This window comes from Rhinoderma darwinii, chromosome 7 (assembly GCF_050947455.1).
Source record: "Rhinoderma darwinii isolate aRhiDar2 chromosome 7, aRhiDar2.hap1, whole genome shotgun sequence".
NCBI lineage: Eukaryota > Metazoa > Chordata > Amphibia > Anura > Rhinodermatidae > Rhinoderma > Rhinoderma darwinii.
The window spans coordinates 54,379,544-54,394,708 of record NC_134693.1 but is presented as its reverse complement, the minus strand read 5'-3'; the positions used below and the strand labels follow the sequence as shown (position 1 = coordinate 54,394,708).

At 47.4% G+C, this 15,165-nt stretch overlaps 1 protein-coding gene across 2 annotated transcripts in view; it reads right to left on the bottom strand.

Moving 5' to 3' along the window:
* NEK7 (NIMA related kinase 7) overlaps positions 1 to 15,165 on the bottom strand; it is a 116,604-nt gene that overhangs the window by 45,298 nt on the left and 56,141 nt on the right. For both annotated transcript variants that reach the window (XM_075833389.1, XM_075833391.1), the window contains 2 exons: positions 14,629 to 14,691; positions 10,281 to 10,391 (listed from right to left, as the gene is read on the bottom strand). In XM_075833389.1, the coding sequence (XP_075689504.1) occupies positions 10,281 to 10,391; positions 14,629 to 14,691 (174 nt within the window). The remainder of the gene's footprint in view (positions 1 to 10,280; positions 10,392 to 14,628; positions 14,692 to 15,165) is intronic.

Genomic DNA, 15,165 nt, shown 5'->3' with positions numbered 1-15,165 from the left:
GGCCTCATTCACACGGCAGGGTTTCCCGTCCGGGTGCCGGCCGTTCATAAATCGGCCGGCACCCGGCTGCATTAGGAATGATAGACCCCTAATGGGGCTATTCACACGACCGATTTTTTGACGGCCGGAAAATCCGGCCGTCAAAAAATAGGACATGCTCTATCTTTGCCCGGACACCCGGCCGCCCGGCTCCCATAGAAGTCTATGGGGCCGGGTATTACACGGCCATCACCGGAATGTGTTCCGAGTGATGGCCGGGTTTCCCGTGGCTTGCGCTCTATCTCCTCCTCCTCACAGCGCAGAGTGCATGTGAGGAGGAGGAGTTGATGCCATTCGGACGAATGGCATCGCTGCACACTGTGTTGCAGGGCCGGGGTGTACAGCAGGTGGAGGGAGCGCTGCGCTGGCTCCCTTCCCCTGCTTGTTAAAAGCACCCTGGCTCGGCGACACCTTCGATGGCGCTGCTAGTAGCAGCAGCTGCTGCTGCTGCTGCTGCTACTACTGCAGCGACGCCACTATAGCAGAGCGGGGAGGTATCTCCCTGCTCTGCTATGTGCTAGCCGCACTTTAGCTCCTTGAAGGAGCGGAATCCCCGTGTGTTCGGGGATTCCGCTCCTGGACAGAGCGCTTGATGTCTCTGTCCATATCTGGGCAGTGACATCAGGGGAAACTCCTGAAGCGGAATCCCCGAACACATGGGGATTCCCCTTCAGGAGCTGCCGCTGATGTCACTGTCCGGATCTGCCCGGCCCGGCACGGATGCATAACTTTATGCAAACCGGCCGGGCAGAATGGCCGATTTTACCGGCCGGCACTCGGGCTCGGACCCGACCCGGTCGTGTGAATCCCGCCTAAGTATCGCTAAATGCAGTCCAGCGGCTCAGATGGCAGCGTTTGGCAGACACACTAATGTAAAGATTGGGCAGCCACTCTTTAGATCATGCCACCCACCCGTAGATAATGCCACAGTGCCCTCTGTAGATAATGCCACAGTGCCCTCTGTAGATAATGCCACAGTGCCCTCTGTAGATAATGCCACAGTGCCCTCTGTAGATACTGAATACCTATGAAGACATATATAAACAACAATACTAGAAGTGTAGATAACCATAGTACAAGTAAAGCACTAACCAATATCAAAAAAATATCTTTATTTGGAAAATATTTAAAAACATACATAGACCATCACATACAATATAAAACAACACATAATAAAAATGTGGTAGTGGTATCTAGGAGCAACAAATGTATCATATTATACATCCATGGAATCAAACAGTGTATTGTCAAGGTATGGACAATACTGTACAAGAATACCTCAACAGTTAACGATATACTAAATATGTACACACTGGACAAAAAAAATACAAATGACAGTGTCAGAGAGACTGATCCAAGATATAAAAAAAATATATAAAATCAGGGTCAGATCCATGTCAAATACCAACCCATATTCTGCAGGTCTGCCCCTAAATGAGTCAACCACAGACCACACCAAGACACACCCCTTGGGTAGCCACTTTTTAGATCGTGCCATATAGACTTCTGTACATACTGCCACCCACCCATAGATAAGGCCACAGTGCCCTCTGCAGAGAAGGCCACAGTGCCCTCTGCAGAGAAGGCCACAGTGCCCTCTGCAGAGAAGGCCACAGTGCCCTCTGCAGAGAAGGCCACAGTGCCCTCTGCAGAGAAGGCCACAGTGCCCTCTGCAGAGAAGGCCACAGTGCCCTCTGCAGAGAAGGCCACAGTGCCCTCTGCAGAGAAGGCCACAGTGCCCTCTGCAGAGAAGGCCACAGTGCCCTCTGCAGAGAAGGCCACAGTGCCCTCTGCAGAGAAGGCCACAGTGCCCTCTGCAGAGAAGGCCACAGTGCCCTCTGCAGAGAAGGCCACAGTGCCCTCTGCAGAGAAGGCCACAGTGCCCTCTGCAGAGAAGGCCACAGTGCCCTCTGCAGAGAAGGCCACAGTGCCCTCTGCAGAGAAGGCCACAGTGCCCTCTGCAGAGAAGGCCACAGTGCCCTCTGCAGAGAAGGCCACAGTGCCCTCTGCAGAGAAGGCCACAGTGCCCTCTGCAGAGAAGGCCACAGTGCCCTCTGCAGAGAAGGCCACAGTGCCCTCTGCAGAGAAGGCCACAGTGCCCTCTGCAGAGAAGGCCACAGTGCCCTCTGCAGAGAAGGCCACAGTGCCCTCTGCAGAGAAGGCCACAGTGCCCTCTGCAGAGAAGGCCACAGTGCCCTCTGCAGAGAAGGCCACAGTGCCCTCTGCAGAGAAGGCCACAGTGCCCTCTGCAGAGAAGGCCACAGTGCCCTCTGCAGAGAAGGCCACAGTGCCCTCTGCAGAGAAGGCCACAGTGCCCTCTGCAGAGAAGGCCACAGTGCCCTCTGCAGAGAAGGCCACAGTGCCCTCTGCAGAGAAGGCCACAGTGCCCTCTGCAGAGAAGGCCACAGTGCCCTCTGCAGAGAAGGCCACAGTGCCCTCTGCAGAGAAGGCCACAGTGCCCTCTGCAGAGAAGGCCACAGTGCCCTCTGCAGAGAAGGCCACAGTGCCCTCTGCAGAGAAGGCCACAGTGCCCTCTGCAGAGAAGGCCACAGTGCCCTCTGCAGAGAAGGCCACAGTGCCCTCTGCAGAGAAGGCCACAGTGCCCTCTGCAGAGAAGGCCACAGTGCCCTCTGCAGAGAAGGCCACAGTGCCCTCTGCAGAGAAGGCCACAGTGCCCTCTGCAGAGAAGGCCACAGTGCCCTCTGCAGAGAAGGCCACAGTGCCCTCTGCAGAGAAGGCCACAGTGCCCTCTGCAGAGAAGGCCACAGTGCCCTCTGCAGAGAAGGCCACAGTGCCCTCTGCAGAGAAGGCCACAGTGCCCTCTGCAGAGAAGGCCACAGTGCCCTCTGCAGAGAAGGCCACAGTGCCCTCTGCAGAGAAGGCCACAGTGCCCTCTGCAGAGAAGGCCACAGTGCCCTCTGCAGAGAAGGCCACAGTGCCCTCTGCAGAGAAGGCCACAGTGCCCTCTGCAGAGAAGGCCACAGTGCCCTCTGCAGAGAAGGCCACAGTGCCCTCTGCAGAGAAGGCCACAGTGCCCTCTGCAGAGAAGGCCACAGTGCCCTCTGCAGAGAAGGCCACAGTGCCCTCTGCAGAGAAGGCCACAGTGCCCTCTGCAGAGAAGGCCACAGTGCCCTCTGCAGAGAAGGCCACAGTGCCCTCTGCAGAGAAGGCCACAGTGCCCTCTGCAGAGAAGGCCACAGTGCCCTCTGCAGAGAAGGCCACAGTGCCCTCTGCAGAGAAGGCCACAGTGCCCTCTGCAGAGAAGGCCACAGTGCCCTCTGCAGAGAAGGCCACAGTGCCCTCTGCAGAGAAGGCCACAGTGCCCTCTGCAGAGAAGGCCACAGTGCCCTCTGCAGAGAAGGCCACAGTGCCCTCTGCAGAGAAGGCCACAGTGCCCTCTGCAGAGAAGGCCACAGTGCCCTCTGCAGAGAAGGCCACAGTGCCCTCTGCAGAGAAGGCCACAGTGCCCTCTGCAGAGAAGGCCACAGTGCCCTCTGCAGAGAAGGCCACAGTGCCCTCTGCAGAGAAGGCCACAGTGCCCTCTGCAGAGAAGGCCACAGTGCCCTCTGCAGAGAAGGCCACAGTGCCCTCTGCAGAGAAGGCCACAGTGCCCTCTGCAGAGAAGGCCACAGTGCCCTCTGCAGAGAAGGCCACAGTGCCCTCTGCAGAGAAGGCCACAGTGCCCTCTGCAGAGAAGGCCACAGTGCCCTCTGCAGAGAAGGCCACAGTGCCCTCTGCAGAGAAGGCCACAGTGCCCTCTGCAGAGAAGGCCACAGTGCCCTCTGCAGAGAAGGCCACAGTGCCCTCTGCAGAGAAGGCCACAGTGCCCTCTGCAGAGAAGGCCACAGTGCCCTCTGCAGAGAAGGCCACAGTGCCCTCTGCAGAGAAGGCCACAGTGCCCTCTGCAGAGAAGGCCACAGTGCCCTCTGCAGAGAAGGCCACAGTGCCCTCTGCAGAGAAGGCCACAGTGCCCTCTGCAGAGAAGGCCACAGTGCCCTCTGCAGAGAAGGCCACAGTGCCCTCTGCAGAGAAGGCCACAGTGCCCTCTGCAGAGAAGGCCACAGTGCCCTCTGCAGAGAAGGCCACAGTGCCCTCTGCAGAGAAGGCCACAGTGCCCTCTGCAGAGAAGGCCACAGTGCCCTCTGCAGAGAAGGCCACAGTGCCCTCTGCAGAGAAGGCCACAGTGCCCTCTGCAGAGAAGGCCACAGTGCCCTCTGCAGAGAAGGCCACAGTGCCCTCTGCAGAGAAGGCCACAGTGCCCTCTGCAGAGAAGGCCACAGTGCCCTCTGCAGAGAAGGCCACAGTGCCCTCTGCAGAGAAGGCCACAGTGCCCTCTGCAGAGAAGGCCACAGTGCCCTCTGCAGAGAAGGCCACAGTGCCCTCTGCAGAGAAGGCCACAGTGCCCTCTGCAGAGAAGGCCACAGTGCCCTCTGCAGAGAAGGCCACAGTGCCCTCTGCAGAGAAGGCCACAGTGCCCTCTGCAGAGAAGGCCACAGTGCCCTCTGCAGAGAAGGCCACAGTGCCCTCTGCAGAGAAGGCCACAGTGCCCTCTGCAGAGAAGGCCACAGTGCCCTCTGCAGAGAAGGCCACAGTGCCCTCTGCAGAGAAGGCCACAGTGCCCTCTGCAGAGAAGGCCACAGTGCCCTCTGCAGAGAAGGCCACAGTGCCCTCTGCAGAGAAGGCCACAGTGCCCTCTGCAGAGAAGGCCACAGTGCCCTCTGCAGAGAAGGCCACAGTGCCCTCTGCAGAGAAGGCCACAGTGCCCTCTGCAGAGAAGGCCACAGTGCCCTCTGCAGAGAAGGCCACAGTGCCCTCTGCAGAGAAGGCCACAGTGCCCTCTGCAGAGAAGGCCACAGTGCCCTCTGCAGAGAAGGCCACAGTGCCCTCTGCAGAGAAGGCCACAGTGCCCTCTGCAGAGAAGGCCACAGTGCCCTCTGCAGAGAAGGCCACAGTGCCCTCTGCAGAGAAGGCCACAGTGCCCTCTGCAGAGAAGGCCACAGTGCCCTCTGCAGAGAAGGCCACAGTGCCCTCTGCAGAGAAGGCCACAGTGCCCTCTGCAGAGAAGGCCACAGTGCCCTCTGCAGAGAAGGCCACAGTGCCCTCTGCAGAGAAGGCCACAGTGCCCTCTGCAGAGAAGGCCACAGTGCCCTCTGCAGAGAAGGCCACAGTGCCCTCTGCAGAGAAGGCCACAGTGCCCTCTGCAGAGAAGGCCACAGTGCCCTCTGCAGAGAAGGCCACAGTGCCCTCTGCAGAGAAGGCCACAGTGCCCTCTGCAGAGAAGGCCACAGTGCCCTCTGCAGAGAAGGCCACAGTGCCCTCTGCAGAGAAGGCCACAGTGCCCTCTGCAGAGAAGGCCACAGTGCCCTCTGCAGAGAAGGCCACAGTGCCCTCTGCAGAGAAGGCCACAGTGCCCTCTGCAGAGAAGGCCACAGTGCCCTCTGCAGAGAAGGCCACAGTGCCCTCTGCAGAGAAGGCCACAGTGCCCTCTGCAGAGAAGGCCACAGTGCCCTCTGCAGAGAAGGCCACAGTGCCCTCTGCAGAGAAGGCCACAGTGCCCTCTGCAGAGAAGGCCACAGTGCCCTCTGCAGAGAAGGCCACAGTGCCCTCTGCAGAGAAGGCCACAGTGCCCTCTGCAGAGAAGGCCACAGTGCCCTCTGCAGAGAAGGCCACAGTGCCCTCTGCAGAGAAGGCCACAGTGCCCTCTGCAGAGAAGGCCACAGTGCCCTCTGCAGAGAAGGCCACAGTGCCCTCTGCAGAGAAGGCCACAGTGCCCTCTGCAGAGAAGGCCACAGTGCCCTCTGCAGAGAAGGCCACAGTGCCCTCTGCAGAGAAGGCCACAGTGCCCTCTGCAGAGAAGGCCACAGTGCCCTCTGCAGAGAAGGCCACAGTGCCCTCTGCAGAGAAGGCCACAGTGCCCTCTGCAGAGAAGGCATAATAATTAATCTGCCAAGTCACTGCTGATGGTTTGCACCTTTTGACTTGCACCTAATTCAATTATCTGCTCAAATGATTAGAACTTCAGTTTATCCAGAAAAAAAACCTTATGGAATTACATGCTACAAAATGTAACATCAAAGACTATCCTACCTGTAAAAACACTACTCTCAGACTGAATGCGGAGTGCACTTATCAGAGGTCAAAGATATCAAAGAGAGAAGAATTGTCACCAAGACTTGGAACATCCTGCCTGTAATTGAAAGCTGGTTTCCAGAAAGAGCAACAGACAAACAGAAAAGCCCCAAGGATATAACAACAGGGAATATAAAAATAACGTGGTGAAGAGCAGGACACTGCTTGATGCATTTATCACAAAAGGTTGGAAATCAAAACAGTGAGGCCATGTTCACATTTAGAAGTTTTCCACATTTGGCTACTGCAGATTTTAACCTCAACAGCCATTAGATATATTGTGGTGAATTGTTATTTAAAATAACTGAAATATTCATTATTCGCATGTAGCTTAGCAATAGCAGAGCAGCTGCTTATTTTGTCTGTGTGTGAACTGCAGTCACAGCAGATTTGTAGGTGCCCATTTATTTCAATTTGTTATATATATATATATATATATATATATATACATATATACATACATATACATATATAAAAACCATAATACTATAGATAATATCTATTAAATCATTTCCATGTAACTTATAGGTAGCAAAGCGGTGTAGTTTCTACAGTACAATTTTCTGGCTAAAACTTATCCTAAAACCGATTTTAAAATACTAACCTTAACCCTTTCAGGACTGAGCTCATTTTGGCCTTCAGGACCAGCCCCATTTTTTCAAAATCTTACATGTCAATTTATGTGGTAATAAATCTAGAATGCTTTTGCCTACCCAAGCGATTCTGAGACTGTTTTCTAGTGACATATTGTACTTTATGTTAGTGGAAAAATGTGGTCAATAAATTCATCGCTTATTCGTGAAAAACACCAAAATTTAGACAAAATTTGCAAAAATTATAAATTTATCTAATTTTAAATGTATCTGCTTGTAAAACAGATAGTAACTATTTTGTGTGTTATTACTATTTAACATATTCCATAGGTCTACTTTATATTTGCATCGTTTTTTTGAACATTATTTTATTTTTCTAGGAAGTTACAAGGCTTAGAACTTTAGCAGCAATTTCTCACATTTTCAAGAAAATTTCAAAAGGCTATTTTTACAGGGACCAGTTCAGTTCTGAAGTGGCTTTGAGGGCAAGAAAAATAATATTACAGCTTTATAGTTTGGGTTGTTACAAACGCGGCGATACCAAATAAGTGTACTTTTTTCCCTATAATAGACTTATTTTGTGTTTTTGTAACTTATAACTTGTTTTTACACTTTTATAAAACATTTATTACTTTTTTTTTTTACTTTTTACTTGAAGACCTGCAGCACTGATAGCTGCTATAATACATTACACTACCTAGGTAGTGTAACGCATTATAAACTTTAAGTGTGACGCTGAGAGTCACACTGAAAGGAAGCCTATGAGGACCGGCCTCCGGCTGGTACTCATAGGCTGCCGTGCATGGCAGACCCGGAGTATGTGAACAGGACTCCTGGCATCCGTCATTTAAGCTACAATCACAAGACAGTGAAAAAAAAAGGACCATAAAAACTGATCAATGGTCAGATTTTGATGTTGATTCTGCATCAGGGTCTCTAAATTCTCATCCATTTCCAGTCAGTCTTTCATGGCCGTTAAATCCATCCATCCTTTTTTTTTTCTTTAATTTGTTAGGGTAGATCGTGCCACAGCACCCACATGTAGTGACCGTGCCCACATAGCAGCACCTTCTGAAATCGCACCACAGTGCCCATGTAGACAGTGCCACACCCCCTTGCAGATAGCAGCCCCACCCCTATGTAGATCATACCCCACCTTATAGATCACAGCTCCACCCCCCTCCCTTGTAGATCGAACACCCACCTACCTTGCAGATCGCACCACTGTAGCTGCGACTAGGAGCTGAATCCCCGGCCATTGATTGCCGACGCTTTGGCCGGGGATTCAGCTCCTAGTGGGAGCTACAGCGGCGCGATCTATAAGGGGGGGGGGGGGTTGTGGTGCAATCTACAAGGTACAAGGGGGTTGTGGTACGATCTGCAAGGGGGGGGGGTTCTATCTACAGCAGCGCGATCTATAAGGGGGTTTGTGATGCGGTCTACAAGGTACAAGGGGGGGGTACTATCTACAGGGCGGTGTGACTATATACTAGGAGTCCCTGTTTCCCCCACGGAACTGCGGTTTCACACTATCATTTTGTTCACTACGGAAGAGCAGTTCCGTGGAGAAGCAGAAGGTGGCGGACCAGGTAGTGACAAGGCGGAGGGGCGGAGCTTCCCCTTGCAGCTCGGCGCTACTAAAAAGAATAGATTCTACAATTCTGTTAAAAAAACAGAATCGTGAGAGTCCTTGAGGGCGAGTTAATCAAATTTATTTGATTAATCGCCCAGCCCTAATAGAAGCTGTATCGCAAAAGAAAGAAATGTATTAAGTCAAATTTAAAAAGTGCTTAAAAACACTACATAACGTAGAGGGAAACCCTACCATATAATGTAATGGGAAACTGGAAAAAAAAAAAATTGTGGGGTGGAATAGGAAAAAAACAGTAATTCCTCAATCATTCAGGGGGTTTGGTATCTATGGCTTTCACCGTGCAGTAAAAATGACACGTTAAATTTTACTCTGCGGGTCAATACGATTACGGCGATACCAAATTTATATTGTTTTTTTTTATGTTTCACTACTTTTACAAGGAAAAAACTAAATTGTTTAAAATAAAACTTGTTTTGTCGACATTCTGAGAGCCATAACACTTATTTTTACGTCAATTGAGCGGTGTGAGGACTTGATTTTTTGCGGGGCGAGCTTTAGTTTCTATAAGTACCATTTTGCGGTACATGACACTTCATCTCCCACAAAAATTGGAATAAAAAGTGATCAAGTGACTAACAAGACGCGATTCTGGCGGTTTAAATCTTTTTACGGCGTTCACCGTTCGGAATAAATAATGATATATTATAAACGTTCAGACTTCTGTAGACATGTCGATACCAGTTATGTTAATAGTTTTTTTACATTGTGCTTGAGGGAAAAACATTAATTTTTTTTTTAACTTTTAAATATTTTTTTATTTATTAAAAAAACACAACTTTATTTGACACTTTTTTTTACTTGTCCCTCCAGGGTACTTGAACCAGTGATCGTTGGATCGCTTGCATGATATACTGCAAAACCAATGTATTGCAGTATATCTTGACACTGACAGGATGGCAGACTTCGGGGCCTTCATCAGTACCCAGGCTGACATGCCAACCCCTCCTGTAGGTCATTTAAATGCTGCAGTCGCTATTGACTGGTTAAACGAGCAGGATCGCACTCGTTACCCTGAGTTGTCGGCTGTAACACAGCCGACACGCTCGATATATGGCGCGGGCTCAGAATGTTAGCCCGCTCCGTACACCCCCACCCGACATGCTCCTTATATATATACAGCGGATGTTGGGAAGGGGTTAAGGCTATGGACACCTTTGACATGGAAAAAATGATTCGCACACCGCCGTTACCAGGAGTTAAAACAGTTGCTCTAAGTTTTAGGGTATGTTCACACGTGCACGTCCGTTACGGCTGAAATTACGGGAGCGGTTTTCAGGAGTAATGGCATGTGCAGGCGTTTTTCGCGACGTCCATTACGGACGTAATTGGAGCGGTTTTTCTATGGAGTCAATGGAAAACGGCTCCAATTACGTCCCAAGAAGTGACATGCACTTCTTTGACGCGGGCGTCTTTTTTACGCGCAGTCTTCTTATAGCGGCGCGTAAAAAAAATGACCGTCTGCACAGAACATCGTAAAACTCATTCAAATGAATGGGCAGATGATTCCCGACGCTTTCAAGAAGTATTTTCGGCCGTAATTCCAGGCGTAAAACAGCTGAACAGCATTCTATAATATAACAGCATTATATTTAGTAACATTAATCTCAGCAACCCACAGAATAAAGTTAGCATTGCATTTATACCGCACAGTGAACTCAGTAAATTCAAAAATAACTTTGGCGGAATTTCTATTATTTTCCCAACTTCTCCTAGAAACGAGTTAATAAAAGTTACACAATACATTACATGAACCCCTATATGGTACAAATTAAACAAAAAAAAAAAACAACATCTCGTCTTCCAAATGCGAGAACGATTGGAACGCAAAGATGAAAAAAAACGGAAAAACCTGGAAAAATAAATACCTTAATCATCCTAGATAGGTCCCCAGCATCTGCAAGTTCCAAGACAATGTTCAGTTCATTATCTTCAATGAATGATGCATAGTATTTTATCACATTTGGATGGTTCAGTTGCTGAAAATAAAAACCCAAAAACATTTTAGGAAAAGCAAAATTCACTACAACTAAATTCATGAAAAAAAATTACAATAATTTAGAAGTGGTGGGATATCAATGAAAAAAAAATGGAAACTAAACTTAAATTAAAAAAGGGGTTGTACCACGATGAAATATTAAAATGTTTGTTAGATAACACAAAACATACAAATTTTTCAATTGTAATCATTTTTAGAAAGCTTGTGTGTAGATATTGCTGGTACATAGAGTAAGGACCCATGCACACGACCATAAAAAAAATCTCTAATTACGGACCGTAATACAGTCCGCAATTACAGACCCATTCAGTTCTATTGGCCGCGGACACCTTTCCGTATCGCTACGGATAGGTTGTCCGTGCCGTAGAACTGTACCGCAAGACATAGAACATGTTCTATCTTGTCCGTTTTACGGGCCGTGCGGCCATCCGTGCCACCAATCGCGGACCGTGATTACGGGCACGGCTGTGTGCACGAGGCCTTCGATCCAGAATTATTTGGACAGTGACACAAGTTTTGGCATTTTAGCCATTTACTAAAACATTAAATATACAGTTATATAATCAATATGGGCTTAAAGTGCAGACTCCGCTTTAATTTGAGGTTATTCACATCCTAATTTGAGGAAGGGTTTAGGAATTACAGCTCTTTAATATGTAACTGCCTCTATTTCAAGAGACCAAAAAGGTAATTGGACAATTCTCAAAACTTATTTAATGGGCTGCAAGGGCTATTCCATCATCAATTAAGCGGGTAAAAGGTCTGGAGTTGATTCCAGGTGTGGCATTTGCATTTGGAAGCTGTTGCTGTAAACCCACAACATGAGGTCAAAGGAGCTCTCAATGCAAGTGAAACAAACCATCGTTAGGCTGAAAAAAAAAAAAATATGAAGAAATCCATCAGAGAGAAAGCACAAATGTTAGGAGTGGCCAAACCAACAGTTTGGTACATTCTTGAAAAAAAGAGTGTGCACTGGTGATCTCGTGAACTCCAAAAAGGCCTGAATGTCAACGGAGGACAACAGTGGTGGATGATTGCAGAATCCTCTCCATGGTGAAGAAAAACCCCTTCATAACGTCTACCCAAGTGAAGAACAGTCCTGGGAGTAGGTGATCTAAGTCTACCATAAAGAGAAGACTTCATGAGAGCAAATACAGAGTGTTCACCACAAGGTGCAAACCATTAATCAGCCTCAAAAATAGAAGGCCAGAATACACTTTGCCAAACAACATGTAAAGAAGCCGCCCAGTTCTGGAACAGCATGAAACTAAGATCAACCTGCACCAGAATGATGGGAGGAAGAAAGTATGGAGAAGGCTTGGAACGGCTCATGATCCAAAGCACACCACTTCCTCTGTAAAACAATGTGGAGGCAGCGTGATGGCATGGGCATGCAAAGGCAAAGACAGATGCAGCCGGATGAATTCTGAAGTGTTCAGAGATATACTGATGATGATAAGATGGAGGAGGAAGAGGAAGAGATGGAGGAGGAGGAAGAGAGAGAGAGAGAGATGGAGGAGGAGGAAGAGAGAGAGATGGAGGTTGAGGAAGAGAGAGAGGAGAAAGATGGAAAAAGAAAATATATATATATATATATATATATATATATATATATATATATAAAAATAAAACAAAAAAGATATAACACACACACACACACACACACACACACACACACTCTCAAACAAAAAAATATATATAGGAGTTTGGTTAGGTAGGTTTTGCATAACATACCTATCCGATAATGAGCATAATGGCCCGTAGAGTATTTACGGCTGGAGGCGGCATATGCCAGTATTGCTTCGGACAGCAAGTCCGGAACGGACGTAGAAACACTACTACTTCTCTTCCTCATCAAACTAACCTATGTGCCCAACAGTTTATCGCCAAGAATGCCTCATCTAGTTACGCCAGGCCCTTCAGGTGGACCCCTGTAGACACCATGGAAATGAGGAAGTTCTGGGGTATTGTGCTCAGTATGGGGCTTCTGAAAAAGCCATCCATAATAACATACTGGAGCACAGATATACTGTATCACACCCCCAGGTAACACATGGCGATGGCCAGGACTCGTTTTGAGCTAATTCTCAGATTTTTGCATTACTGCGATAATACACATTGCCCACAACAAGGTGACCCCAGCTTTGACCGCCTATTTAAAATTAGACCATTTCAGTGCCAAATTTGCCCAGGTATACACCCCCGAGAAGTGCATTGCGGTTGACGAGTCCCTAGTTAATTTTAAAGGGAGGCTTCAATTCCGCCAGTACCTGCCGAATAAGAAGTACATCATCATGGATAAGTAAAAGCATTCCAAAGTTATTACCACATAAAGTGACACGTCAGATTTGAAAAACGGGGCTGCGTCCTGAGCATGGCAACTAGTCAACGTCCTTAAAGGGAAAGTGTCGCTAGAAAAATTTTTTTTTTTTTTTTAGTTAAACAATTAGTGTATAGGTGATTAAACATTGTTCTAATTTTAAAAAAAATTTTCACGAGTCAGGAAATATTATAAATTAGATTCTAATTTCTAACATTTCCCAGTGCTTGTCACTCGATGGAGCAATTCCCAAAATTGCAGCATTGCATGTGGTAAAGCAACCACATTGCTTTATGCTGAAAAAATTTGAGAAAACTCACTCGCTCTAGTGAGCTCTCAGAATCCCCCCTCCTTTATCCTGGCTAGTGCCAGGAGAAAGGAGGGGATTGAACGGTCAAACCTCCTATACTGTGTGTCGCCATTTTTTGAGCTAACACACAGTGTAGAAGGTTTACATACACTAGTAAACACACACTAAAACACGACCATACATAGAAATAACTTACCTGCTCCTGCCACCGCCGCTCCCTCCGGTCCGTCCGCTCCGTCTGCTACCGCCGCTCCAAGTGCACAAGTCCGGAAGCCGCGACCGGAAGTAGTAATCTTACTGTCCGGCCGCAACTTCCGGTCCACAGGAAAATGGCGCCGGACGTCGCACAGTTCAACTTGGACTGTGTGGGAGCGGCGCATGCACCGTTCCCACACAGACGGCGTACAGCATAGTGGATTGAACGGGCCCCGTTCGCTTTCACTATGGGACTGTATGTGCCGTATTCCATGTCTGTATGTGTCATTAATCGACACATATAGAGATGGAAAAAAAAATGGCAGCCCCCATAGGGAAGAAAAAGTGAAAAAATAAAAAAAAAGTAAAACACAAACACACAAATAAAACACTAAAATCAAATTGATCTAAAAAATATATTTTTTTCGTGACACTGGTCCTTTAAGGGGTTAAAAGATAATGACTAAACTTCTGTGGATCAAATGAGGGTGTATGGCAGGCTAGCCACTATTGCTACCATGTAGACAGTACCCATTCGTGAAATAATAAGCTTGTCTTAGTTTACAATACAACATTAATCTAATCTAAGTCTGTCCCGCTGATGAATGACAATGAAAAACATGTGATCCTTACACCCCCTGTGTATCGGGGTCTTCAGTCAAGAGACTTCATATCAATATGTTAATGACACCCATTCATCTTCCTTATACAGTGTTAACTCTATGGAAGAAACAATGTTATACTGAATCTACTGTGACAAAGTAAATTCCTTCAATTTCTATGGAGAATCTAGTTTAATCTAAAATATTACCTAATACCCAACTTACTGACTGGAAGAATAAACTGGCTTTATATATGGCACTCTATGAATTTAAAAAAAAAAACAGGCTGATGGACTTTACATATTTTATTCAAATGTAATGTAGCTTCTAGCAGCTGAGGTCCTACCACTTTTTATTTTGTTGTATTGTTGTATTACTTGCATTTATCACTTTTTTTCTCCTAGAATCGATTTTAAAATGTTCAATATCTAGAACCATGATAATAAAAACGAAAGCTGCTTAATAGCAATACTACCACATATGCAATCTTCATCTTGTAACAAAATAGTTGGAGGGTGGCAAATAAGCCCACTGAGCTGGTTAGAAAGAAACAGCAAAGTGACTTTTAATGCAGTTTTATCTAAAGATGTAAACATCTTTCTTTCCTTATTTAAGGAGATGCCAAGTTCACAGGAGATGTGAAACGAAGTGGTTCAAAGCCTTCATGTGGCACATTGAAAAAGGGGTCTCAGTTAGACGAAAGTAACAACAAAATCATCAAAGCGTCAGATTTCACACAAAAAGCACATTCTACAAACAAAATCTTAGGGGCGCTTCAAAAAGTGTTTACCTTGAGGAGGTCAATCTCTTTGATACAGTCTGCTCTTGCCTTGGCATCCATCAAATCAAAAATCTGTGAGGGATTAAATAAAGATGAATATAAGGTTATTTACAAAGACACCATTAATGTGGAGGCAGAGCGGCAATGCCTGAGCGCAGCTACGTGGTTGATTATTGTGTAACATGTCTTCGGGTTGTGTAACCACTTATCCACCGACAGAAAGATTTCCAATCAGGCAACAAAAAAAAAAAACGCACGCCATGCAGACGCATGTACAAAGTTAATGAAATGCATGTAACATTACATGGACGATGTCCCAGTTTAACTACAGTATCCCACAATTAAGTCTACCGAAAACCCATTCTGTGATGACAACGTGTGGTAAAATTCTTTGATTTCCGCTTTCTGCGTCTCATTCTTCACAAATCTGAGCTGGATACATGAAACAGTCACGGTGGGCCTTTCAAGGAGATAGAGCTGCCCTTGGGGAGAAATGCTCATAGTTACAATCACATCTCTTCTATGCTGTGACAGCTCCCTCCCGAG